Here is a 24,944-nt window from a genome sequence, read left to right as displayed (position 1 = left end):
TTAAAAAATCAGATGCACGATATCTAAGATATGTAGATATCGTGCATCTGATTTTTTACATACTTATATATAAATACGTATCTAAGTATATAAAAAACAACAACTTCAACGTAATTTTTTTATTCATTCATATAATTTGTTCGCTCGTCAAACAGAAAAAAGGCATCCTAAAGAGAAAGAATTGAGTAGAGTATTGACTACAAGGTTAAATAAAAAAATTATGCTATTATTATGTACACTCTGGTTTGGTTTATACGTAATAATAAAATAACTCTCTCGATATTCTTCAATAAATGTAGGAAGAAAAACTACATATCATGATAATATCTAAACCCTCTAATCTTCATCTGGACTTACAGTAACAATCGCGTTTGTGATTTTTCCTAATATTTATTTCTTTCCTAATACTTACTCCTTTGTTCGATAATATAACAGAGTTATTAATAATATATTTGTTCATCTTTGTTAATCTCTCTCTCTCTTTCTCTCTTTATCCAGTTTATAGATTTTTCTGTTTTTCAATATCTAAATACACGCATTTGTCTAAATGTTTCTAAATTCTTGAATTCTTTTTAAATCCTAGATTCCTTAGGATTCTCAAATGTTTAAGTCTCTGGATTCGGTGAATTTCAGAACACATTTTTTTTAAAGAATCTTTTAAAGAATCTTTTAAAAATCTTTTTAAAACTATAAATTCTATAATATTCGTAAACTTTTCGATTTTTAGTTTGAAAGGGTTTATAAATCTTGAACTCTTTCTTTCTTAAATTTTCTACTGTAATATATAGAATATTTTTTGAAGTGTATATTTGTAATATATCTATTATGATATAAACTTCAAACTTAAAAGTAAAATCAAATATTTTAATCAGCGTCAGATTTACCGATATAAAGTTCAATTTTAGAACTGTCAAGAGATGTCAAGAGATTTTGATATATAGGTAGCAACATATATTTTTGAACTATGATATAATTCTACTCTTTTTTTGACAAATTAAAAATATTAATTATTCCGTTAAATGATAATTATGTTAATTGACAGAAAGAGCATATATTTTCTATATGTGCCATATTGAAATAATTTTTAACTATAAACTAAAAATGTAGATTTGTCACTAATTGTCGCCTACACATACACACACAATTTGCCGATAACAATTAGCATTTTCATTATTTTCATAATTATATGAATAGGAGAAAAATTTAACAAACATAAATGTCATGGTAGAAAAGGAGCGGCTATAATATAATTATCCTCTTTAGATGCAATTTTTGTTTGGCAAATTTTCTTCTTATACACAAAATTTCGAAGATGAAATTTAAAGTGCTAATTGTTTTATCTTGTATATAAATTAAATATTACTTAATAATCTCAACTTTTTTTCAACATCACTCATAAATAAAATGTAGTTTCTTATCACTGTCCTTTCCTTCAAAAATTCATTAACAAGACTATAATTGTAAATCCAGATAAAGATCAATAACATATCACAGTTTCAGATTTATATTTGTTACGTATTAGAGTGATGTCACACACTAGTAATATCTTTATCACCTATAGATTATGCACAATAACTGTTTTTAAACCATCCAAACAGTAAGCATCAGTCACGTTTAGCATTAAATTGTGCCACAGAACGGAATGCAAAAGCTCGACAAAAAAAACCACAAGTAATCTTAGACAGATCGCTTTTGTTGTTTCTTAAGCAAAATTCTTGTCTATTGCTTTTGTTCATAAATAAACGTATAGTTATAACTATGTCACAGGAAGTTTTGAAACATTGACCATGGTTATTTCTCATCTGGTTTGATCGAGCAATAATGAAGCTGCCATTTCTACATCGTATTTAGTCTGCTTCAGAATGCTTTCGCACTGTTGTTTATTGGCCAAGCCCAACCTACAATAAATTAAATATTATTTAGTAATCTCTAAATCTCTATATAAAAAAAAATGGATTGCATCGTATATAGTTTTCTTTTCTTTTTGATACATTATCATAAGTGTCTTAAAAAAATTTTAAAATTTTGCATGGTAGTAAATCTGTGTAGCTAATGTCGAACCTATTGGCAATAATATATGCAAAATCTATACAACTGTAATATATGTGTATATAATGTCGAGTCATGTCTATTTTACAGCAGATAATCTCGCGTCAATAAATCAATTCATAAAAAAGTATTGAGATACTTACCTCACTAGACTTTCGACCTTCGCCTGCCTATCTTTCGCGATTTGTTTAGCGGCTTGATTCGTATCCCAGCCGGTCGCCTGCAGCGCGGCCAGTACCTCCTGCTGCGACGCGTCCCCGGCCTCCTTCTGCACCTTCATGATCCTGCTCGCTCGAAACTCGTCACTTAGCGACATCACCAATTGCTGGGAAGCCGCGGTGAGCGGAGGACTAGTACCGGTTTGGTGTTGATTGACTTGCAACAGATTCACTTTGACGGCAGCCAGATCATTCGTCGTCGCTGATCCAGATTTATTTTTTGTTGATGAAGAAGTTTCAGTTTGCAGCAGATTAGAGGGTCCACTCAAGTTGCACTTGGTTGTAGAATAATGGTTTTGCATGTAACCATTTTGATCAGATTTAAGCGAGCTCCAGGTCGGAGGAGGCGGTGGATTGTAAACTGGTGGCTGTTTCAGATAAGGACTAAAGTCGCAAGAGTGTCCCTGAACAGACTGATTTCTGCCAATCATAGTCTTTTGTTGTTGTTGATTGCTAGTCATTTCCTGAGCGTAATTTTGGCTCGACTCCCCACTCAGGTTATTAGAATAGTAATTTCGCAGTATATTCTGTTGAACAGTTTTATTGTAGAGAGTATTGAATTCATTCTGAGATAACTGCTCTAGATTAGGTATCTGTAAAATGTTTAGAATCGTTTAGTCTAAAAGACTTGTTAAATATTTAAGTTCTAAATCTTAAGGCTCATCAGATTTTAATAAATATCGTTATACATGTTATCGTTCATTATTTTTTTACACATTACTTAATTCCAATTTGACAATTATCTTCTAATGTTAAAAAAAAGTATGTTATTTTCAAAATCTATTATATAATTAAAAGTTAGATAATTAAAAATTAAAGTTACATACCGTTTGTTTCAATTCGGCGTATACTTGTTCGGATAAAAGCGTGGCAGGTTTCAAGTGTTGCAGTTGCTGCAAATCATTCTGTATATGAGCGATCTTATGGACATTACTCGCACCGGACGACATTGGCACATTCTGAAGGCAGATTTGATGCGAAGCGAAGCTACTCTGATTCTGCAAGTAGTTCTGACTTATCGTCGTACAAGCCTGTGTGGTGGAAGCAGCCTTGGAGATATTGCAAGATCCATACAGAGAGGGTTCGCTCGCACTGTTACCAGAAATATTATTGGTAGTTTGAAGCAAGTTAAGACCAACACTCGATGCATTATAATTTTGATTACTGGTTGACGAACAATCCTGCGTTTGATTCAAGTTCGCTTTAGAAGTAGTCGCGACATCGTACTGAGGATCGTTCGTAACGCTACTGGTGGCAATCTGCAGCAAATTGAAAACACCCTTGCCAAGACTCGATGAATTTTGAAGATAACTCTCAGTGTTTGCTGAACAAGCTTGAGTTTGATTAAATGTGGCCTTGGTAACATTGCAGGGACCATGTTGAGCTTCGTTCGTGCTACCACTGCCAGCACTATTGTTGGCAGTTCCGTGAAGCAGATTGATATTACCTTGATTGATATGCGTCGTATTTGGAGATTGAATATGATTTGATGAGCAAGCTTGCGACTGGGTAAAAATGGCCTTGGCAACATTGCAGGGACCATGTTCGTTTGCACCGCTAATGACAATGTTGCCGACGGCTTCTTGAAGCAGATTAGCGCTTCCTTGAGCCGCTGGAATAGGCGTTAATGTCTGACATCCAGCAGCCAAATCTGTCGGACAGATGTTTTGCTGCTGCTGTGACAGAGTCTGTGTTTGCTGCCAGATTTGACCCACTATGGCATCAGTGGTCGACTCTGACATGCGTTGCTCATCCGTGGGACGCGGTCTTTGAATGTTCGTACTTTTTGACTGCCAAGAGTTTTGTACTTTGCTAATAGGTGGTGTCGACGAGAAAGAAGATGCTCGACGATCCGTCGTCGTCACCGGCGATTTTGATTTCTTGTGCGGCGGAGACTTCAATACTGGAATGACTGATAATGATCTGGCAGTGTCTTCTACCGTTGTTGAGTGCTGCTGAGTCAATGTGGAACTTTGTCGCAACTTGTCCTGCGATGAGCAGCGCAAATAATTCGCGCTTCCCAATTCTTGGTTTTCTTCACTGTTGGCAGAATTTGTGTTCTTCGTCGCCTCCTTCTCGCCTAAGTGCTTCTCCAGCTCAGCCAAGAAGCCGGGATCCAACTTTCTCGTGACATTGGCACTGGAGTTGGAATTCAGCGATAACTCGTTCATACTCCGTGCGAGTTCACAATTGGATTTTGGCTTAGATGGACTCGTATTTGGTCCGATGGAGGGAGGAGGCGGCGGAATTGGGGCGACAAAGGACGACGCGGGCTCACTGTTGGAAACGTTAGCATACGTCTGTGCAACAGAAGAATTCCGTAAATCCTCCGGCCAGGTAGACCAGTTTGATCCGCGAGGGCTAAGCTTATCTATCTCGCTATAGTGACTCGTGACATCACTTTCTGCATTCATATTCACATTCAAATTTACTGCGTCCTGTCGACAATCCTTATTCAGATTCACCGAATACTGACGAGCTTCCTAAGATAGTAATAAACAGAACAAAGTGATATAGAATATATATAATTAAAAGAGTTGAATGGCAATTATCATTATAATTAATTTAGCAAATTATTTAAAAATAAATATTTTTTAAAAATAAAATATATATAGAACTTCCAATATGCCAACGTACCTCTGTATCAGTAGAATCAGCGACGAAACAATTCACAGTGCTTTGATTTCCCGCCTCTTGGTTGTCTACATTTCCGTACATCTGCGTCTTCATATAACGACTTGCAACTTCACTGGGCACATGACTATAATATCGCGAATGTGGCGGCTTCATGAACACTGCGGATGTATCGAAGGGATCAGAATACGCGGGATCCACATTCCCGGGAAAGTTTGCGTACGTCCTGCCCTCCTCGTCCTGCCAGGGAAACTTCTCGCCATCGATTGGCTCATCTAGAATGTTGATCACTCGCCTACATGCAATTTCCTCCTGCGCGCTCGTGCTCGCCAATTCCTCGACGGTCAAGTCAATCAAGTTGCCTTCTTGGCTCGAAGTAGACGATGACTGCGAGATCTTGGCCGGACTCGATCGAACATCGTTGCGCAGTTTCGTATAATTGAATTGCTTTCTAGTACGTGGTGTACCGCAAGAAAATCTCTTCTTTGTCTGATTATCAGCCGTGGTCGCCACCAATACATCCGGAGGATCCATCGGATTTCTCAAGTATACATCGTCGATGTAAACAGGGCTACCCCAACTCTTGCCGAAAGGCGCGCCATGTCCTGTATGGATGAACGAATTTTCTAATGGCTTGCTGATGTCTCCCGGCTGTTTCCGACGCATCGGATCGACCAGGCAGCGCGGAAAGTGTCCCACCTGAAACGTTCGCTGGTTTTGGCCCTTCCACCAATAATTCTCTGGTCGCCCATCAATAATTACGATCTGGTCTCCCGGTTCAATAGACATCTTATCAGGCTCGTCGAAAGCGGTCAGAGCTTTCATTACAGATGGTACCATGCCAGTCAACGACTCCTTCAAAGAGGCGAACGTTGGTCTCTCCGAAGGTTCTCTCGCCCAGCAACGAAGCATTAATTCATACATGTACGGAGGCGTCGCTTCCGGCTCATGAAGCCGCTCGCTTTCGCGATCAATCTTCCGCAGTATCTCGGAACCATTTAGGCCGAGCCAGGGCTCCTCGCCAAATGTCAGCATCTCCCACAGCGTCACACCGAACATCCAAACATCCGACGCGTGGCTGAACTGTCGAGCTTTGAGAGATTCGGGAGCGCACCATGGAAAAGGCACTTTCTTATGTTCGGTCATGACGTAGCAATCTTCCTCTTGAGGAAGCGCTCTCATTAGTCCAAAATCACCGATCTTGACTTTGTCGACTGTGCTCAACAGAACGTTTCTGCACGCCAGGTCGCGATGTAGAAAACGTTTCGCCTCCAAATATGCCATTCCTGTAGCGACTTGCAGCGCATAATTGCAGAGGGTGAGAATCGAGATTCTGCCGCACTGCTGTCGCAAGTGGTCGAGCAATGCGCCTAAAGGTGCGAGCTCGGTCACCATCATCATTGGTTGCGACAGCACCACACCATATAGTCGAATGAGATTATGATGATCTAAAGTATGCATTGCCTGAACTTCAGACACAAAATCTTCTATGACATTTGGCTGTGTAAGAGCATCCGCCTTCAGGACTTTCACGGCAACCGGCAGAGTTCGTCCAGAGGGAGAAGTCCATTCCCCTCTTCTAACTACACCGAAGCTTCCATCGCCCAGTTTAATGGACAATACTACATCCTTGTCCTGTATGAGACACGTCAGTGCCGAGGAAGTCTCGATAGGCTGTGAGGCTCGCTTGCTGTTTTTACTACTACTGCCGGGTTTAATTTTGGTGATCAGAGTTTTCTTCCACTGAGTGCTCCGTCTCTTCTTTACTGCATCCAGCAGGCGCCTGACGCCGGGTTTACCCAGACCGATCTTCTCCAGATCTTCCGGTTGTACATAATCAAAGTGATGCAACCGAGTGATCTGTAGATCATCCCGTATTCGCGTGAAGAACTGAGAGAGCTGCACATCGTGCAATAGTTCCTGAAGCCACTCTGTACCCTCCTCCTCTGCCATGATAATTATAGTGCTTCCTTGCTCACTGAGATATCCAACACTCTACAAATGTGTATATACAAATATCTTTAACATACATGTATGTAGAAATCTAATAAAGTTTTCAAAAAAATTTTTCACTTTTTTTGTTTTTCATTAATTTCCTCTTATAATTTAGGAAAGAAATAGATATTTATTACACAAGTATAGCACTAATTTTAATAGAATATCTATTTTAGACTAAAGATATGATTTTCAGAAGATATGATTGACAGAACATCACAGAGTTGTAAAAAATTTTTTTGAAATTAAAATTTCCTGTATGGTTCATTAAAGTATGTTGTACGCTTGCAAACACTTCAATATTTTATACATCTAGAACTGATATGAACAATGAACGTAGCTTGTGATACTAGATAAAAAATATTTTATACTTAACATTAACAAACAACTCCTTTTGCTATCTTTCCAGAAATAGCAATGATTAATCACATTGGATATTGCATTCAATTGATAAGTTTCTATATCATGTTCTATATTTTTATTCTAAGTTTCTAGATTTTTATAATTTTTTAAGCAAAATTGAAGGCTCTGATGTGTAATAAATTTATATATTTGAGTATTTTGGAAATAGATTTTTGATCTTATTAATTGACTAGCGATTTATATTTCAAAGTTTAATTTTTGGGATTTTCATTTTTCAATTCATGCCTTAATTGAAATTTTGATTCTTTAAAATAATATTTCTCATTTCTTAGATTTAAGAATTTTAGTATCTTAGATATTGTGTTGAAATTTTAATTCTACAAAATCTTAATAAACCGTCTACATTCTGTCAGATTGATAACAAATTTAAGTAAAAGTTACAGCTGAATTTACAGATACAATAATATATTCATGATAGAAATCAAGCAGAAATTATGTTCAATTTCTGCCATCACTTTGCTATCAATCTATTTGATGAATTGTTCAATTCGAATCATCAATTACCACTGTAATTTGCTTGATTTCTGTCGCATTTTGTTGGTAAGCTTTACTGTATTTCTGTTAGTATCTCGCTAACAATCTTTTATAAAATAAATCCTTTATCAAAATTTTTTTTCTGATAAAATTCTTAGTAGAAAGAGACCTGTTCTCGATGCAAGTTGGTAATTTGAAAAATTCTATCCTCTTTGATTCTTATTTTATACAAAAAAATGCAATAGTCAACAAGACTGGTTAATCTCTCAGTCCATGATTCTCGTCCCAATTCCTCTTTGTATTTCCTGTAGTAATAAATCTTTCGATTAAACAGTCATGATAGTACTAACCTGCGGATCTCGCTTTTATCATCTTTCTCTGTCTGGGTAGCGTCGAGAATCACCCAAAATGGGAAAAAGAGAGAAATCGTTGACGTTTGCGACAAAGCTTTTTATTCAGGACGGATTTCCTGAAATGTCGTTCACTTCAAGGCGCTCGAGAGCGGCCTTCGCTCTGTCGGAATCCCCGACGACGCGCACTTTCACCCGACAGTTTTCCAGCGTGATGCATTCTCCAACGATCACGTCCTAACCTAAAAGCTAGCCGCGGTCCCCTTGAAAATTAATCCTCGTACGCGCACTCGCCGATTGTCGTGAACGAAACGTGTGCGGTTTAACAAAACGTCATTACAGTTTGCAGCTTCGCTTCCGCGGCTTCCGACGATCTTGCACACAAACGAGACGAGAGATTACAGCGAAGGGGAGGGGGAAGATGGGAAAAGAAAACAAAAAAAGCGATCAAAATTGAATAAATTTCTCTGTGTGTATGAGTGGTACGCAACGTAGACTGCGCATGCGTGAGGCGTAAGGTGGGTCGTGACATGCGCGGCGAATGCGATGTCAAGGTTACATTCCAAAATTTATTCTTTGAAGTAGAAGATTGCGTTCGTCTTGTTGTAAATGCTAAAGCGTTTGATCGATCAACTAGGATAAAAAGTTTTTGTCCTAATTGATCTATTAAACATTTTTTAATATCGAGAGACAGGCTCCCTGTTTGCGCATGCGCGTCGAACATGATATCCATTTCTGATTAACCAATGAAACTCGATTTTGTCCGAGTAGATCTTCAATCAAACGCAACCCAGGGTATCGATTCTGTAATTCAAATAAAAATTACAAAAATAAGCAAATTTATAATTTTGTTGATCCAAATCTAGTAAATTTGCTTGCTTTACAGAATTACAGAACCAATACCCGGATTAGATATTTTCAGGCGCATCCCATCTAGACGTTCAAAGTTCATGACTGTTGCAGGGATGAAAGCGGCGCGGTGGAAAGTGGCGCATGCGCGATAAACCATCCGGGCGCACCGGGCCGAGCGCGCGTCTGCTAACGCGCGAGCGAGCGCGCATGCGTCAATGGCATTTCTCCCTTTTCCCTCGCCACGGGAACTCGGTCGCCGTCTCCGTGTATCGTTACTCGCGCGTGGAGTTGGAGACGTTCCTCTTCTCTCTCTCTCTCTCGTGAAAAATCGTCGTGTGCGTGGCGTGCGTGCGTGGCGTGCGATTCGATGATAACAAGGGGAGTCTGACATGTGTCGGAGCGTCGCGTGCGATCGCGTACGCTGCACCGATATATAACACATAGACGAAAAGAGACCGACGACGACACTCATCGTCAAAGGGCGGGCAAACGGCCGGATCCAGGGTCAAGCGATGTGTACAGTGACCGCGGGGTGCACGATGCACGCGCGGCGCATCGTCGTAGAGTGAGCGACAGTGTGAGTAGAGTATTCACGATCGACATCGGAGAGCGTGCTTCCTTTTGCCGAGTGACCGGAAGACAGTGCGCGCATTCCTCAAAGTGACGTATATACATACAAAGCGGCGAGGGGAAAAAAAAAGCGACGAACGCCGGCAGCGCGCGCGCGCTTCTCGTTTTTCGCTCCGCGTCCGCATGAATAATATTCGGTCCATAGTTTTGTGTGTATGTGTGTGTATCGCGAGAAAGGGATAGGACGTCCCTTCGTAAAGGAAGACAGCCGCGGCAGAAAATTGGACAGGATCTCTCGACTCGTCAATCCGCATGTCGGCTGAACCACGCGAATTCGGATCAACCCCGAAGATCATCTTTATAGGTACGTAATGTAGTTACGAAGGGTACGTATGTATATGGGCGTAACAAGAGATGGGGGAGAGGGGGAGGAGGAAGGGCACGGAAAGAAGATACTCTGTCGATCGGAAAAAAAATCAACGACCCTGAAGTTTCCTCGCGATCTATCTTCGCGCGCAGGCTTTTATTTTATCCTCTTTTTGGAAGCGGATTTTTAGAGCGAAATAAGAATGAGTAGATTTGATAAAGACATAAATATTATTGGCATTGATACAAGAATCAATATTACGCTGCATGAATAAGTAATTTTTGACTACGTAGATAGATATTGATAATGAGTTGCATCTTCTATAAAAATTGAACGAAAAATTTTCTATGAATAAGGATCGTTTGATTTGTCAAATGCATATGACATTTAAATATTAATATTTCATTTAATTTATTTACTCTATTTATTCGACCGAATAAATATAAAAGTGCAACATATTTAATTACGCTTACATATGCTTTATATTTTTTGTGCATATATATGTTGTATGTTTTATACACTATATTCCATATATTTATGTATATTAAAATTAAAAAATATATTGTTTTATAATTAATGTTTTTATTAAACAAATATAATATAAATATATGACAATTTTATATACGTACTGCACTTCTGAGATTATATATAAAATATAGTATATGAAATATGTAGAATTTAGTGTATAAAAAATATAAACATGAATATATAATCGCAATTAAATGCTAATTACTAATATATAATTGGCTGCGATTATATATAATATGTTGTCTTATATATTTATATATAATATATATAAGGAAACTTTATATATAATCTTAATCTATCAATAATAATATATAATTGTATGACAGTTTCATGTGGATGGCGAAGAAGTCGAAGAAACTCTCGTATATTCGCATGCGGAAAAAATGCATACGATAGGGAAATAGGCGAGCAGCCGTTGTTTTCCGACTCGATAAACCGTACAAAAAGCCCACCATCCGATAAAATCGAACGCGCGGTCAAGCGTAAGGTGCTTCACGGGCCGACTTTTCTCCTTTCGTCACGTGTGAAATAACACGGCTATCGCTTTCGCGCGCGCACGAAGCGTCAAAATCTGGCCCTTGATTTTGTACTCCTTTTCCCGATGCCCGGAACATTGCTCTAAATTTAGAATTCTTTATCTGTCCATCGATTATCTTCGATATCGAATCGTCGCGCGAGAAACTCCGTTTGTTTATCCGCGCGAAATGACATAATAACATATGCGTTCGCGACTGACGAGTCGCGCATTCTCTCGCGCGTGTTTAGAAAGTTTATGAGACACTTGGTGGATCCAGGAAAGGAGATTTAAAGGTGCACATTATATATGTAATGTTAAAAATTTTTGTATCGATCTCAAAAATAATGGAGCGACATACAATGACCCTGACAGAATTGGACTACATTTAACACTTATATATACATATATAAGAATGTTTGACGTCTCGTATGTAAAATGTTTTTTACTTTAATGATGACAAATCGATTCCTATAATTGCTTTGACTAAACACCCATTAATCGATGATTAACTTATGGAAACAAACAGTAATACTATTTCTATTGTATTATGTATGATAATTATATCGTTAGAAAATTTCTCTCCTTTATTATTCTATGAATATTAATCGAGTTAGTCGGAATTTTATCAGAAGAATTGCGTAAAAAATCGAAAACTATTAGCGTACAACATTTATAAGGAGGAACTGGAAGGATCAGCTACCTCAGAAATTAATAAATCTAATACATTTCGCGATTCATAAATTTGACATTGCGCTCATACACAAAGCAAATATTTTTAGCCTTTTATAAAATTAATAATTAATTCGTGAGTTTAAAGATTTGCCCTTTAGAATTAAAATCTTTATATTCACATGAAGTTTTTAGTTTACTTACTTATTACAAAGAGTACGATTTTAAGATTAAATTATATTTAGGGCAAATCTTTACTTCAATCCATAAATTAATTATTAATTTTATATTTAAAAATTGCTTTTTCGCGCAGTGTCAAATTCATGAATCCCGAGACGTATTAGATTTATTAACTTTTTACGTATCTGATCCGTCTAATTCCTGCATAATCGGTTTACGTGAGAATCCACGTGCGTGCCGACTCAAGAGTCCCGCGATAAAGAAGATAAAAACGCGACAATCTTTCTCTCACGCGGCGTACACCTAATTAAAAACCTACGCGCAAAGATGAGCGAAGTAGATCCAAGCGCATCTAGAAACGCGAGAAGCTGCGCGTACTCGGTACGTATACATTCTCTCCTTCCCCTCCCCCCTTGAGGCTCCAATGGCAATCGTTCGCGCGAGAGATGCGTGCGCGAGAAACGCGGTCGCCGAAAAAAATGTCGCGAGCCCTCCGTAACCGGCGGCGGCGGCGCCGCTGCCTCTGCAGCCGGCAGTGGGGACCCTGCCGTCGAAAAATCGATTTCCCGTAGGGCGTAAGGGCGCGCGAGCGACCGGGAGGGCGGCCAGTGGGGAGAAGGGAACACGTACGGACACGAAATTCGGGAAAATCCACAAGGTACTAGAAAGAGAGAGAAAGAGAGAGAGAGACGGACGGAGGGAGCGAATGCGCGGGCTCTGTGTACCGTCGTTGATGCTGTATGATAAACCGATACGCAAAGCGAGGAAGATCAAGAGAGAGAGAATGAGTGAGAGGGTAGTGGGAGGAGGAGGGGGGAGAGAAATTGGTTTTCTAGCCCGCGTTCTCTCTCTCTCTCTCTTCCGATGCGACCGCGCGTGTGGGTGAAGAACGGCTAGCGTGCGGTCGTAGTAGAGGGAGGGGAGGGGTGAGAGGAGAAATAATTAATGTGCGACCATTCCTCTCTCTCTTCCCGTACCCCCGCCTCGTTCGCGCGTCCCATTCCCCCTTCTCCTCCTCCTCTTCCTCCTCTTCCTCGACCGACCTACCTACTCTACCTACGGACCGCTACGCTTAAGCTACCATTGTGTCAGGACGCCACTTCCGAGGCGTTCAAATTGAAATCTTCAGTCGCGCAGGAGAGAAGGTTTTCGGAGGATTCGGGAAGAAACGGCCACGCGGAGCGTCCGCGAGAGTGCGATACGCCGGGTTTACGCGGGGAGGGTGCGGGATCGTTGCGGGTGGACATCGTCGTTCTATCTCAATCGACGGCATCCTCGTCGCGAGGCTCGCGTGTCTTCTTTTTTTTTTCCCTCGTCCGATCGTTCTTAAATTCGCAGAAGTTAGGTTAGGACAGTTACTTCCGCAGATATTGCCGATCGCCCGCTCCGTCCTCCCTTCTTTCTCTCGCTCTCTCTCTCTCTCTCTCTCTCTCTCTCTCTCTCTCTCTCTCTCTCTCTCTCTCTCTATCTTCTCCCTCCCCTCACTACCTTCTTCCTCGCGTCTCTCACGCTAGTGGCGTCGTCTCCCCGTCACGGATGCGTTCTTTGGATATCGTCGCGCGTCTCGTATATAGAATTCCATCGCGCCGCCGCTTAATAAGCGTGGCGACCCTTTCCTCGCGCGATTAATTCGCGGATTCACCCCGCGGGTGGACGCGAGACGTAAATCCGATAAATTCGGTCGTAAGCGAGCGAGTACTCCGTCGCCGAAACGAGTGGATGAGCACGCGGGCATGTTAACCGAGTGGCCTTAGCGCGCGATATCGAAACGGATGTATCCGCGAATGAATCCCGCGTTTGTTGATCGACCTTTTAATGCGTGCCTCGTAATTGCAGAGTGACCCCACGGTCGGAAAGAACGATCGAGGCCATGGATGTGGACGGAGATTCGGTGGTGGATTTAAGCATCAGGTAATGTTATATACATTATTCGCACCAGGTTCACCGTGTGTTTATTGTATATCTCTCTCTCTCTCTCTTTTATGTATGATTTTTTTTAACACACACGAAATATATATTAATTTGCATAAAATTATATCTCATGACATGCGGCCTCACTGTTCAAATTGTATAATTTTCTAGAGCTCAAAATATAAAACAATATACTAATTAATTAATATTTTTTTTATCTAAATAAATTTCTTATCAGTATCAGGTTATTATCGGTGCTTGAAGAAATAGGTTGTTGTTTCTCCTTATGCATATATTTTTGAATAATACGCTTTGTATAAGACTTGTTTATGTCATACGAGATAATTAATATATTATACAGATATTAATTCTCTGTACCTGTATGTTTTTCAGCAGTGGTGGCAGGCGCAATTCCCCGTCCCTTTCAGTAAATTCTGGAGATATCCCATTAGACCTGGGGATCCATCTTCATGCTTCTCCTAGTCCTCCAGAGAATGATATGTTAGAGGCTCGTAATATACAAAATGCGACACGAGGTATTTTGGCGCCTAAACGATCGCATGGGGACGAACGCAAGCCACGTCGTAATCTTAGACCTAGAATCGAGAGGAGCTATGCTGAAAGTCCCGATGAACCTAGAATGAATGGATATTTAAATGGAAATGCATCAGACAGTGATGAAGGTTGTCCTTGAATCTTATTTTAGTTCTAAAAAATAAAGAATAATTTATAAAGAAGTTTATTTTAATAATATATTCCTGAATTATACACAGGTGAGATGCCTCCATTACTGCCAATCAAGGAATTGTCATCCGATGAGCTGGCTGAACGTGAAAGAGTACTGAGGAAGTGCAAAGAAGAACTTAAAACGGAAGAGATGAAATTGGTACTTCTAAAGAAACTACGTCAATCGCAACAGCTCAAGGAGAATATTGCGGCAGTGCCAAAGATTCCCAGCAAATTACCACCGCCAATATCAGTGCAGCAAGTGCCCCACAGGTAAAACTTCGTTATGATATTGTTTTCTAAGATGTCTCGCATATTATTCCATTAAATCTTGACACATCTTAACACAGAGGGGGAAAAGCACCACCACCTTTGCTCAGAGGTCAACCTGCCCCAAGCAGAAGTAGCAGTTTACATGCTCCACCACCTGGCATGGTACTTCCTCCTACTGCTGGTCGAAATGCCATTCCAAATGCAGGAATGCCTCCAAATATGGTGATACCGCAACCTCCTCATCCTAGAGTGAGACCGCCCTCTAATGTAGCGGCTGCAACTGTGTCAAGTTATCATGCACCAACGGATAGAACAGAAAGGTCCACGAAAGATCCAACTCCTGCCCCTGCGCATCAAGTAAGTAAGGTATAACAAATCACATTTTATCATTTTTCTCATAAGTCTTAAATATAATTTTAATTTATACAAGGCAATAAAACAAGTTAGAAGTCATTGAATCATCTTTTATCGAATATAATTTTAAGAAAACATTTTACTAATACTTTCACTGCTAATATATCACTCAATCATAATTATGAGCGATTGTTCTGCGAACGCTCTGACCGGCCGTGAAAGTGTTAAATAATTTTCTTTAATTAAACGATATTATATATAATTCATTATTGTGTTTTTCTAAACACAAAGCTGCTTGCTGGATCGCAAGAAAATAAAACCACCACATCCTTAAGCACACCTGTGAATTCAGAACAGGTATATTCATTCGTCGATAAATGTATAACGTCTTTTCATCTGTTGTGTTGTTCTTTAAGAGCTATTAATTTTTTTTTCACGTTAATTATTTATATGCATTATGGCGTTTTAATTAAGTTTTATTTTTGCCTATGCTTTTCGTTTCTAACAGTTCTTTGTAACAGCAAAGCTATATATAAGAAAACAATATTGTCTCTATTTTTTATCATAGTACATATGTAAATTAATATGCAATATAGCTGAAACTTTACTAACAATGCTCTATTTTCTTAGAATATCTGCATTACAATATGAAAAGATATTATGTATAATAGAAAAATTAAATTGCATGCAGTTATATTTCGATATATATCGATGTATATTATATAACACACAGCTTCTATTTTAGGATGCTGATTATGGATGTTTATATATATAAATAAATACTGAAAAATCATCAGATGATATATTTTTCAGTTCAAATTATTTAAATACAACTCTTATTTTATATGTTATATAATATTTCTTTCATTTGTTTATTTTTTGTGCTGCTATTAGGAGGTTAGCTGTATACGATAAAAAAAATTTGTTTATCAAATAAAATATATTTTGCATTTTTTCGTTAGGAGAGAACAACGCGGGACGAGACACCTGCTCAACGTCAAGCAGCCGCCAAGATGGCTTTAAGAAAGCAGCTCGAGAAAACTTTGTTACAAATACCGCCGCCGAAGCCACCGCCTCCGGAGATGCATTTTGTACCAAATCCCTCTAATACGGAATTCATATACTTGGTCGGCTTGGAACATGTAGTCGACTTTATAACGAAGGAACCGGCCATACCGCCACCTCCCGAACCCTTCGAATGTTCGCAATGCAAAACAGATTTCACGCCCGTGTGGAAATGGGAGAAACCTATGCCCGGCGGTAAGAAAGACAGTCCTAGAGGGCAACATGCAACTTTCCAACGGCCCTCAGCAGGTCGCGATCCGAGGGTAATATGTGAACATTGCGTGACCACTAACGTGAAGAAAGCATTGAAAGCAGAGCACACTAATCGGTATGTTTTTACGTACATATTAATAGTATAAAACTAATACTCTTTCTTCTCTAATTATTTAATTTGACGAATTGTGATAGCTAAATTGATTATTATGTGTGTAAGATTCGATAAAAATCTTATTCGGTAGATAAATAATAATTGAAAATAAAATGTACAGAATAATAACATATAAAAAGATACTATTATTATCTCTCGCTTGTAATAAATGCGATTTTGCAATGGTTTTACAGATTAAAAACTGCTTTCGTGAAAGCGCTACAACAAGAGCAAGAAATAGAGCAAAGATTAGCACAGGCGGCATGTCCGAGTCCAGATCCTCCGGCTCCGAAACCAGTTCCTAAGGCAGCTACTCCTACGAGAAGAGTGGCCACGCCGCCTGCACCGCCGCCGCAAGTACCACCGGCGCCCACGTTAACCCCGACACCTCCAGCGCCAAAGTTACAAGAACATCCCTTGGTGAAACTGGCCGAGAGTGGGAAATTCAATCCGCATCACGCAGCTGCCGCGGCAGCCTTGCAACAACAATTGCTCAGAGGTAGGAGCAAAGAATTTTATAGTAAAATTATAAAATTCTAATTTTATAAAATAATTATAAGTTTTTCGACAATGACATATTATATATTATAGTTACAATCCGCGAAAACTGATCTCTTCACGTAATGGTTAATGTTACAGAATTGGCAAAGAATCCAGTGCCGGCTATGACGCCACATCAACCGCTCCCCGCTCACATGATGCCACATTTTACCTCTATTTTGTACCCCTATCAATTAGCAATGGCGCAGGCTGCGGGCGGCAAAGGTCTCGCGGAGTTACAACGACAGGCGGCGGATCTCCAACGCCAGTATCTTCTCGATATGATTCCGTCGCAAACATCCCAAGCGCAAGGTAATCAAGCACCACCGAGAGCTCATCCGCACAACTGGAAAACGTAACCGGACGCATCTAAGAGATGATGTAACGGTAAATACAAATAAATGAAACATTAGTGAACGTGTGTGTAATGGTGGACTAAGGTGAAAACTAAGCGAGATCCAGTAAAGTGCGCGATTGGCCATAAATCCGTGCGTCTGGAATGGTTATGCTGTGTACCAATCGCAGCGCTAATGTCTCGGTTAAGGTAAAGCTCAACTTGATACATTGAAGAAATAAGAGACATTCGTTAGTATTGTATAAATAATAATAACCGTTGTGAATATGTCAATTGACGTGTAAGTTTATTGTTATTCTTCCTCAAGGGTTAAGGTTTTATTTCTGTCACCGAAACGTGCGTAACGTACGTGCGAATTCAGAATCATGGCGACGTCGTTATTTAGTGCAGACCAACACTAGAACTTTCTACGATTGAGATTATCGTTTCAATTTTTTCTTTTCATCTGATCTTTTTTTGAGGCATACGCATAACATTATTAATTTTCGTTAACGTTAATTAATTCAACAACAGATGAATATAATAAATGGTTTAAATATGTCGAAGAGCATATATAATATATTAAATGCGATTGCTTGGATTATAAATAACATAGATTTGTCTGACTAGGCGTTTTGCGCGAGCGCCATCCCTCGCTTGCGCTCGATCATATTGCACCATGTTCATTCTTTTATCCGCGTTCTTCTTTCTTGCATTATTTACAAAAACAGCTTTTATAATTAATGCAAGAGAAATTATTATTAGTGAAATAATATTCTTTTGTGCAATTTAAACTATTACTCTCACATTTTACGCATTTTTTCTTTATTCCGTCGTCTTTATTGTACGAAATAAGTAACACGTGATATGAAAGTATTCGTTCGCTCGCGTGACGTCATCAGTTAGACAGCTCTTTGTTATATACAATATAATATAAAGAACCAAATAGATATTTGCAAGGCACTAAATAAACCGATGATAAGTATAAAACAAGTCGAATGGTTAAGAATAAATAAAGGATAATTGCGGAGAATGTAACGTGAGATGACGGTAAACTGATGGAAAGGATCTTTTTAGGCCCTTAGATAGTTAAGACGATCTTTTTGCCGCTGGTTTCAAGGAGCTTTTGCGAGCCATCGGCAGTACCTGTACTATGTGTATATCTCATTATTTTCTTCAAATTGTATTTTTAAGGCGAGTTTAATGCAAAATAAGGCTGTAGCTGTACACGAGAATACGAAAAAAAGGGGTTGTTTTTTTTTTTTTTGTAAGAAAGCGCGTGTGAATAAGTCGGCATATGTAAAATGTATAGCAATTTTTCTCTCCTCTCTCACGATACATACGGCAGAATATGTATCGGCGAATTTCTAATGGAAAATAACACGAGTGTCATTCGCGCACAAATACAATTTTTTTTCCATGAATGTTAAAAATTGAGCCCGTGTCCCAGTATGCGCGAGGCGTAACGCGATTTAACTTAGATTATTTTTAGACGCTGAAAACGAGACTCGCGTACATATAGAGTGTAAATGAAGATAATTCTCGAGTTGATCGGCGCGAAATTGATTTCATGTCACACATTCGGGTAAAAGGTATTTAAAGAAGAGGAGAGATCTTAATGAGTAAACGAAGTTTTTTTCTTTTTTTCTTGCGAATCGTTCCAACACGGCGACCGCCGGATTTTTATGACGTCCTATACTCAAGTCTGCACTTGAAATGAGTTAAAAGTATATCCGGCACACTTTTGTCCCAGTAATAAACGATTAATTACCAGTCTGCCCTTTCCCTTTCCTCTACCACTAATAGTCTGATTTTATTGATTCTGAACTAACTGATCTTGGTCATACACACTTCCGAATCAATTAAATATATAGTACTATAGTCTTGATATTTCTTGGGATATATGATACACAACTTAATAAACTAAAATAGCGCATAATCATCTCTCTTTGTACTAACGTGATAGATTTTGAACTCGTACTTGATATACATGTACACCATAATAAGTCTACGATCGCATAATAGATCAAGATCTGTGTTTTTTGTGTAAGAGAAAACGTAATAATATGTCGTCAACTATTATGTATCGTCATCGGGGCACTACCGTCGTCGTCGTTGTCGTCGTTATTCTAAGGTGAAATCCGGGAGCGAAATAAAAAAATATGACACATTTAAAAAGAAGGGAAGCTTGAATGTACTTCCCTGAGCAATATTGTGTATAATTTTGATAATTGAACAATTTATTTGAAAGCCGTCTTAAGTATAAAAGGAAAAATTAAAAATTTAAACAAAACAGAAATTTAACAGAAATTATATGTGTCTATTTAGAAGGAGAGGAGGTATTCTAGCAAAATTTTCACAGTTTAATTTTATATACTAATTCTTGAATTCTTTTTATATTACTTTTAAAGAAAATAGAAGTTGTTTTCATAAAAAAATATATTGATACATGCAGTTTTTAATCAATTTCATCGCTGAATCGATTATAGTTTTTAAAATCACTTGTAATTTTTCAAATTTCTTAAGATTTGATCTTTTTTTGACCAATGTTGGACAAGAAGTCTAGTTTTGTGAATAACAAATACTGATTTTTATATATATTGGCGAATATATAAAAATATATAAAATACGCGTTGATACATTTTCTGTGAAAATATGTATTTGCAATGTTATAACATATGTAAAATATACATTTACAAATACATATATGAATTCGTTATTTATTATTCGGTAAAATACATTTTGCTCATTGATTTGACATTTTGCGCTTGATTTTATTTCTTCTTTTAAAGCTTATATGTGTTCTAAAATTTGAAATAAATAATTTCGCATATAAATGTTAACAATTTCGCGCAAAATCATTGTCAAATCATCAATCACAATTTAATATTCAAAATTTATAAATGTTGTCAATTTTTAAATTCAAAAATTTAAAATCAAGTTTTTGTGAAATTTTCAGCAAGATTTTTTCTTAAGACGGTTTGAAAATAAGCTCTTCAATTCCATAATTGCTTACGATATATCTTGAGTGAAACACGAAATACTCGATATTGTGCGTTAAACTTGAATTTAAATCTGTTCTCCGTATAACGTGAATATTACGAGCTTTTTCTATAAAATTCTCTCTAACGACGCGAAGATATGCCTGATGTGTGGCTCTTGAAATTATGCTGTTTCAATGGAAAACAGAATCATTGTCATCAAATCATCATCATCATCTTATTCGGCAATCAGAAATCGCGTCTCGTTTCGTTAACGAAAAAAAAGATATATATTTTCTTCTATTCTTCTTTTCTAGTCTTGTCTTTGACCTCTGTGTGGTGCTGTTATAACAAAGTAATTTAACACAATTAAACACTTTTCAAGAGTGCGAGAGAATTTTATATTCTTAAAAAAAAACAAATCTTTCGCTGCACGACGGAAACGAGGGATTGCGAATATTTAGCAGAACTGAAATTCTTTAAGTGTTTTGCAAAAACTGGAAAAAAATAAGAGTGTTAAATCTTTGGCCGCACATTTTTACGGGGACACAAATTTTTATGTTTATTATGACATTATTATATTAAATCATCAAAGACTGCGCACATATTTTTATTTTGTCAAAGAAAAATTGTTGCGGAATTTGTATACACCTCAGAGATCTTGGAACGTCTGTCTGAATGAGAAGCTGTGTCCTCATGATTTATAGAATTAGTGGATAAAATAAATAACGGATTACCGAATATTCTCTCTCTGGAAACTATAACGAATAAAGCTTACCAATGATTATATTAAAAGGTGATCATTTATCTTTCTGTAGCACATTCTTGATTTTTTTTTTCATTATTATTATTATTATTATTATTATTATTATTAACGTATCTGCGATACTTTCATTAATAGTATTAGTAATTAAACTGTGTTTGTTGAAGAATCCAGGGTTCGTGTGTTTTGTTATGGTTATTCTTTAATTATTTAATGTCTTGCCAAGAATTAAAAAGTAAAATGCTACTGATATATGCGCGCCCGTGTATTTATACAAGTTTGTAAATGTACAGATGCGTACTCTATGGGTCTCTATATATTTCGATATGGATATTTAGCAAAAAAATTTGGTTTAATGGATCTCTGTTATATATACTGAAACAAATTTTTTAAATAAATATCCATAAGAGATAATATTTCATGGATCACCTTCATTTTAAGATATATTTTGCAGGATGAAATCCGGAATAATTTGCACTTTGAAATAATTTTATATAAACAGCATTTTTTTATAAATTCAATTTGTAACAAGCAATGGCTTAGTGTGTATAATATTTTTAGAGAACTGTGAAATAGTTTATATACTTTTCTAACAAGTAAGAATTCTACATGTATTATTATGTAAGTAATATCATTCCACAAGTAATACAATATAAATGTTTGTCTGTAAATTTATCATTTAATATCGATTTCAGATAGAATCGATTTTGCAGAGCTGAAATCCCTGTACGAAATCGCACTCGAAGATGATCGAGTGAAACTAGTCTAACGACTTTGAAGATAAATGCTATATTTGGAATCATGGCGTTAAAACTTTGGTTGCGCAATCTGTATGATACATTCCGTTAAATGTCCTTTTAATACCGATAACATTCGATCATGTTGATTACGATCGAACTTTGACTATTTGCTGATCGCGGAGAGGACAAATTGAATATTTTTTTAATTGTAAGATCATTGATGAGATGGTCAAATTGGTAAATCAACTATGTACACAATTGAGACAATCGCCGGGAATCTTAATACGATCACTAATTTTGTCTTGTCTCGTTGTACTGCGTCAGGCATTTTTTAAAATGCTTCGAACAGAAAGGATACAGTGTCGGATGATCGCACGTTCTACAAGCTGCAGCGAGATGAGAGCAGCATCTCAAGCTTTCGCGACAGCAAGAGGCCCATAAATCGGGGCCGGCGGCGGCGCAATCGTGACAGAAGCAATCTCCTGCAATAATATAATATAAAAACACGCATGTATATATAATTTATATATAATTCAATTTTATTTATAATATAACTTATCAATTTTATTTATTTATAATTCAATTTATAAATTTTATTTATTTATTATTAAATTTATGAATTTTATTTATTTATATTGAATTTATATATTTAATATAAATTATATTACAAATAAATAAAATTGACTTATGATTGCTTGAAATAGGTTTACATTTATCACTCTAAAGCGCTTATATATGTATGTAACTTATAGGCTAGTTATGATAATTAGGCTTTCTAATTAGACTAGCGTACTCTGTAAAAGATCTCAACATTTATTGCCGCAATATCATTTTATATCATGTCGTTGCAACGATGTTATTTCACGACGTAATGTGCGTGCGTGTAATGATCGCCGCGCGAGCTGAATCGTCCTTATTTAAACGCATTATGTAGAGAAAGGTGCAACGTGATACGCAGGTCTAAATTTCTATAGTTATCGCGTTCTCCTTTCTGCGATATCAAATCATCTCAATTATTAGATCGTCTCATGAGATAGATCCTTAATTATACCGTTCCATTCGAGTTTTCTTCTCTTGACAAAATATTTTTCATTTTTAAAATGAACGATAAATCCGCATGACATTTTTCTAATGATATTCTCGTATGTTGTTTTTGGGGATGGAAAGCAATGTGGCATTAACACCGCCCGTTGTATCGCGACATTAACGCTGCTGCGAACATAATAATAGTCATCTGGGAGCGGCTATTGTCAAGGTCAGAATCTCTATTGTTAAAGAACGAATAAGCGACATTTTTCGTAATAGCGAGGAAGCGCTCGCTAGACGTATGCGAATCACGGAATGCGGTCAGGATGTTTCATTTATCTCGGCGATGGGGATTTTTACCTCTGGGACAGTCGACCGATCGACGAGCCTCTGCTCTTCGACACTCCAGACCCTCTTCGCCCATGGGACAGCTCGTGTACGATGCCTCGATAGTATTCTCGCCCAGAAGCGTGTCAATCTGAAAACATTTCGTTGTATCACTATTTAAGCGTGAAATTCCATCGTTAACATTTGCCGTTATTTTAAAATTTTTATTTCGATGGCAATAAATAATATAAAACAATATATATAATAATAATATATAATACTTATTATTATTAATTTATATATATATATATATATATATATATATAAATTAATAATAATTAATTCGTGAGCACCTTCGTGGAACTTTTTTTATTTTTGTTTTTAAATCCTCATTTATCGCGCATTTTTTTTTAATTTAAAATTCATGGAAAGTTTGACACTTTCTAATAAGTGAATGCAAGTATTGAATTACGAGAAATACGAGAAACGAGGTTTCAAATTTTAAATATTTAGATCATATCTATTATATTTTATACACATTACGTGGCTGCAGAAAAATTTTTTTTTTTTAACCGAAAGTTTTAAAATGAAATATGATATATGCAAAAATCTTTTTATTACTTTTTTACGAGAAGATTATCATCATTTTACAAAATACATTTCAATCTTTTTATCAATATAAAAACAGCGTATAATAAATCACAATATAAAATTATAACAAAACTCATCTGAGATTAAGATTGCAGAATATATATAATTTTGTTATTTCTACGCATTATATATATATATATATATATATATATATATATATATATATTATATAATTAAAAAAAATTTTTTAAAGTTTATGACTCGAAATCCATTGCTATTTTTTCAGCATTTTTGTAAACAAAATTAATCGATTTAAAATTGGCTGAAAACTGCGATTTAAGATTAATTGATTTATATATTCATTGTTTGTAACATGCTTAACTGGTATTACGAGATATGTTTGTCGCATTATTACGTGCAGTACGTAGGAAGAGACATCATGAAGAGGATCATGGTCTATTTCTCGCGTGACGATTGCATCACGTGCGAAACGATTCATTCGGAATTATAAATTCGATCCGCGAACGAAATCCGAATTTTATTTCGGTAGAATGTTTCTGTTGCTTTTACATAACAGTACAACAAATGTATTTGCGATTTCTCATCTTGTATAACTTGAGAAATGAGTCAACCGCGAGTATTAAAGTAATATATTACTTTAGTATTTCGTTCTTCTGTTATTATATATTATAGTTTTATTATTATACGGATGACACAGAGAAGATATATATATATATATATTATTTTTAAATAAAAGATCTGCGGCTCCTAAATAAAAACTCCGAGATTAACATATCTCGGGGCTTACTTGCTTGAACGCGCCCGGTTTGGAAAACATTTTAACCAGCTTCGCTAGCGCGTTCTCCGTTCGCTCTGCAACATTGGTGACATTCACGTCACTGCAGTGAATCCCACGTGGCGGCAAAACCGCCAGTAGACAGAGGACGAACACGTATTCTCCGAACATGTGCGACACGACGTATGAAGGAAAAATTAAAAGGAAAGAAGCTCTCGGCGAGATTTCGTCGAGCGTTTGATCGCCGCGCGATTCGAAACTGACGACTCAGCTGGAAAGTCGCCGGTGAATACTCGCTGATACTATTCTGGTGGGGATATCCCA

The 24,944-nt window shown here is 37.3% G+C and overlaps 3 protein-coding genes across 12 annotated transcripts; 1 reads left to right on the top strand and 2 right to left on the bottom strand.

Annotated features, from left to right (window-relative positions):
- Positions 1-104: 104 nt before the first annotated feature.
- LOC126855273 (activated Cdc42 kinase Ack) lies at positions 105-8,604 on the bottom strand. The gene is made up of 5 exons (XM_050602745.1): positions 8,144-8,604; positions 4,905-6,896; positions 3,095-4,750; positions 2,193-2,860; positions 105-1,898 (listed from the first exon to the last, which is right to left on the bottom strand). The coding sequence occupies exons 2-5, from the start codon at positions 6,852-6,854 to the stop codon at positions 1,799-1,801; spliced, it is 4,374 nt and encodes a 1,457-aa protein (XP_050458702.1). The 5' UTR covers positions 6,855-6,896; positions 8,144-8,604; the 3' UTR covers positions 105-1,798.
- A 621-nt stretch (positions 8,605-9,225) lies between these two features.
- LOC126855175 (transcriptional repressor p66-alpha) lies at positions 9,226-21,172 on the top strand. 8 transcript variants are annotated; one of them, XM_050602595.1, is made up of 9 exons: positions 9,226-9,929; positions 13,663-13,737; positions 14,131-14,420; positions 14,511-14,736; positions 14,814-15,102; positions 15,382-15,447; positions 16,053-16,483; positions 16,717-17,021; positions 17,162-21,172. In XM_050602595.1, exons 2-9 carry the CDS (start codon positions 13,697-13,699, stop codon positions 17,419-17,421), a joined length of 1,908 nt encoding a protein of 635 aa, XP_050458552.1. In that variant the 5' UTR covers positions 9,226-9,929; positions 13,663-13,696; the 3' UTR covers positions 17,422-21,172. The 8 variants fall into 8 exon arrangements, with proteins under 8 accessions (XP_050458552.1, XP_050458553.1, XP_050458554.1 ...); XM_050602596.1 differs by having other exon boundaries at positions 9,227-9,929; positions 14,134-14,420; XM_050602597.1 differs by lacking the exon at positions 9,226-9,929 and adding an exon at positions 12,523-12,752 and having other exon boundaries at positions 14,134-14,420.
- On the bottom strand, positions 17,457-24,905 carry LOC126855177 (uncharacterized). 3 transcript variants are annotated; one of them, XM_050602598.1, is made up of 4 exons: positions 24,633-24,905; positions 23,267-23,384; positions 22,239-22,362; positions 17,457-17,589 (listed from the first exon to the last, which is right to left on the bottom strand). In XM_050602598.1, the coding sequence occupies exons 1-4, from the start codon at positions 24,789-24,791 to the stop codon at positions 17,472-17,474; spliced, it is 519 nt and encodes a 172-aa protein (XP_050458555.1). In that variant the 5' UTR covers positions 24,792-24,905; the 3' UTR covers positions 17,457-17,471. The 3 variants fall into 3 exon arrangements, with proteins under 3 accessions (XP_050458555.1, XP_050458557.1, XP_050458556.1); XM_050602600.1 differs by lacking the exon at positions 17,457-17,589 and adding an exon at positions 19,320-19,429 and having other exon boundaries at positions 24,633-24,903; XM_050602599.1 differs by lacking the exon at positions 17,457-17,589 and having other exon boundaries at positions 21,714-22,362; positions 24,633-24,902.
- Positions 24,906-24,944: the final 39 nt, after the last annotated feature.

This window comes from Cataglyphis hispanica, chromosome 15 (assembly GCF_021464435.1).
Source record: "Cataglyphis hispanica isolate Lineage 1 chromosome 15, ULB_Chis1_1.0, whole genome shotgun sequence".
Classification (NCBI taxonomy): domain Eukaryota; kingdom Metazoa; phylum Arthropoda; class Insecta; order Hymenoptera; family Formicidae; genus Cataglyphis; species Cataglyphis hispanica.
Note: the sequence above shows the minus strand (reverse complement) of the source record. Positions and strands in the feature narration are given on the sequence as shown.

Bases quoted from the DNA above. Each gene is read 5' to 3' on its own strand.
- LOC126855175 (XM_050602590.1), top strand. From the start codon at position 12,772: ATGTGCGACCATTCCTCTCTCTCTTCCCGTACCCCCGCCTCGTTCGCG. The intron at 13,738-14,130 runs GTAATGTTATAT...TATGTTTTTCAG, and splicing joins GTGGTGGATTTAAGCATCAG to CAGTGGTGGCAGGCGCAATT. The intron at 16,484-16,716 runs GTATGTTTTTAC...ATGGTTTTACAG, and splicing joins AAAGCAGAGCACACTAATCG to ATTAAAAACTGCTTTCGTGA.
- LOC126855273 (XM_050602745.1), bottom strand. From the start codon at position 6,854: ATGGCAGAGGAGGAGGGTACAGAGTGGCTTCAGGAACTATTGCACGAT. The intron at 4,751-4,904 runs GTACGTTGGCAT...TTACTATCTTAG, and splicing joins CTGATTCTACTGATACAGAG to GAAGCTCGTCAGTATTCGGT. The intron at 2,861-3,094 runs GTATGTAACTTT...AACATTTTACAG, and splicing joins ACGCCGAATTGAAACAAACG to ATACCTAATCTAGAGCAGTT.
- LOC126855177 (XM_050602598.1), bottom strand. From the start codon at position 24,791: ATGTTCGGAGAATACGTGTTCGTCCTCTGTCTACTGGCGGTTTTGCCG. The intron at 22,363-23,266 runs GTAAAAATCCCC...ATATTATTGCAG, and splicing joins ATCGGTCGACTGTCCCAGAG to GAGATTGCTTCTGTCACGAT. The intron at 17,590-22,238 runs GTATCCTTTCTG...CCGAGACATTAG, and splicing joins ACGTGCGATCATCCGACACT to CGCTGCGATTGGTACACAGC.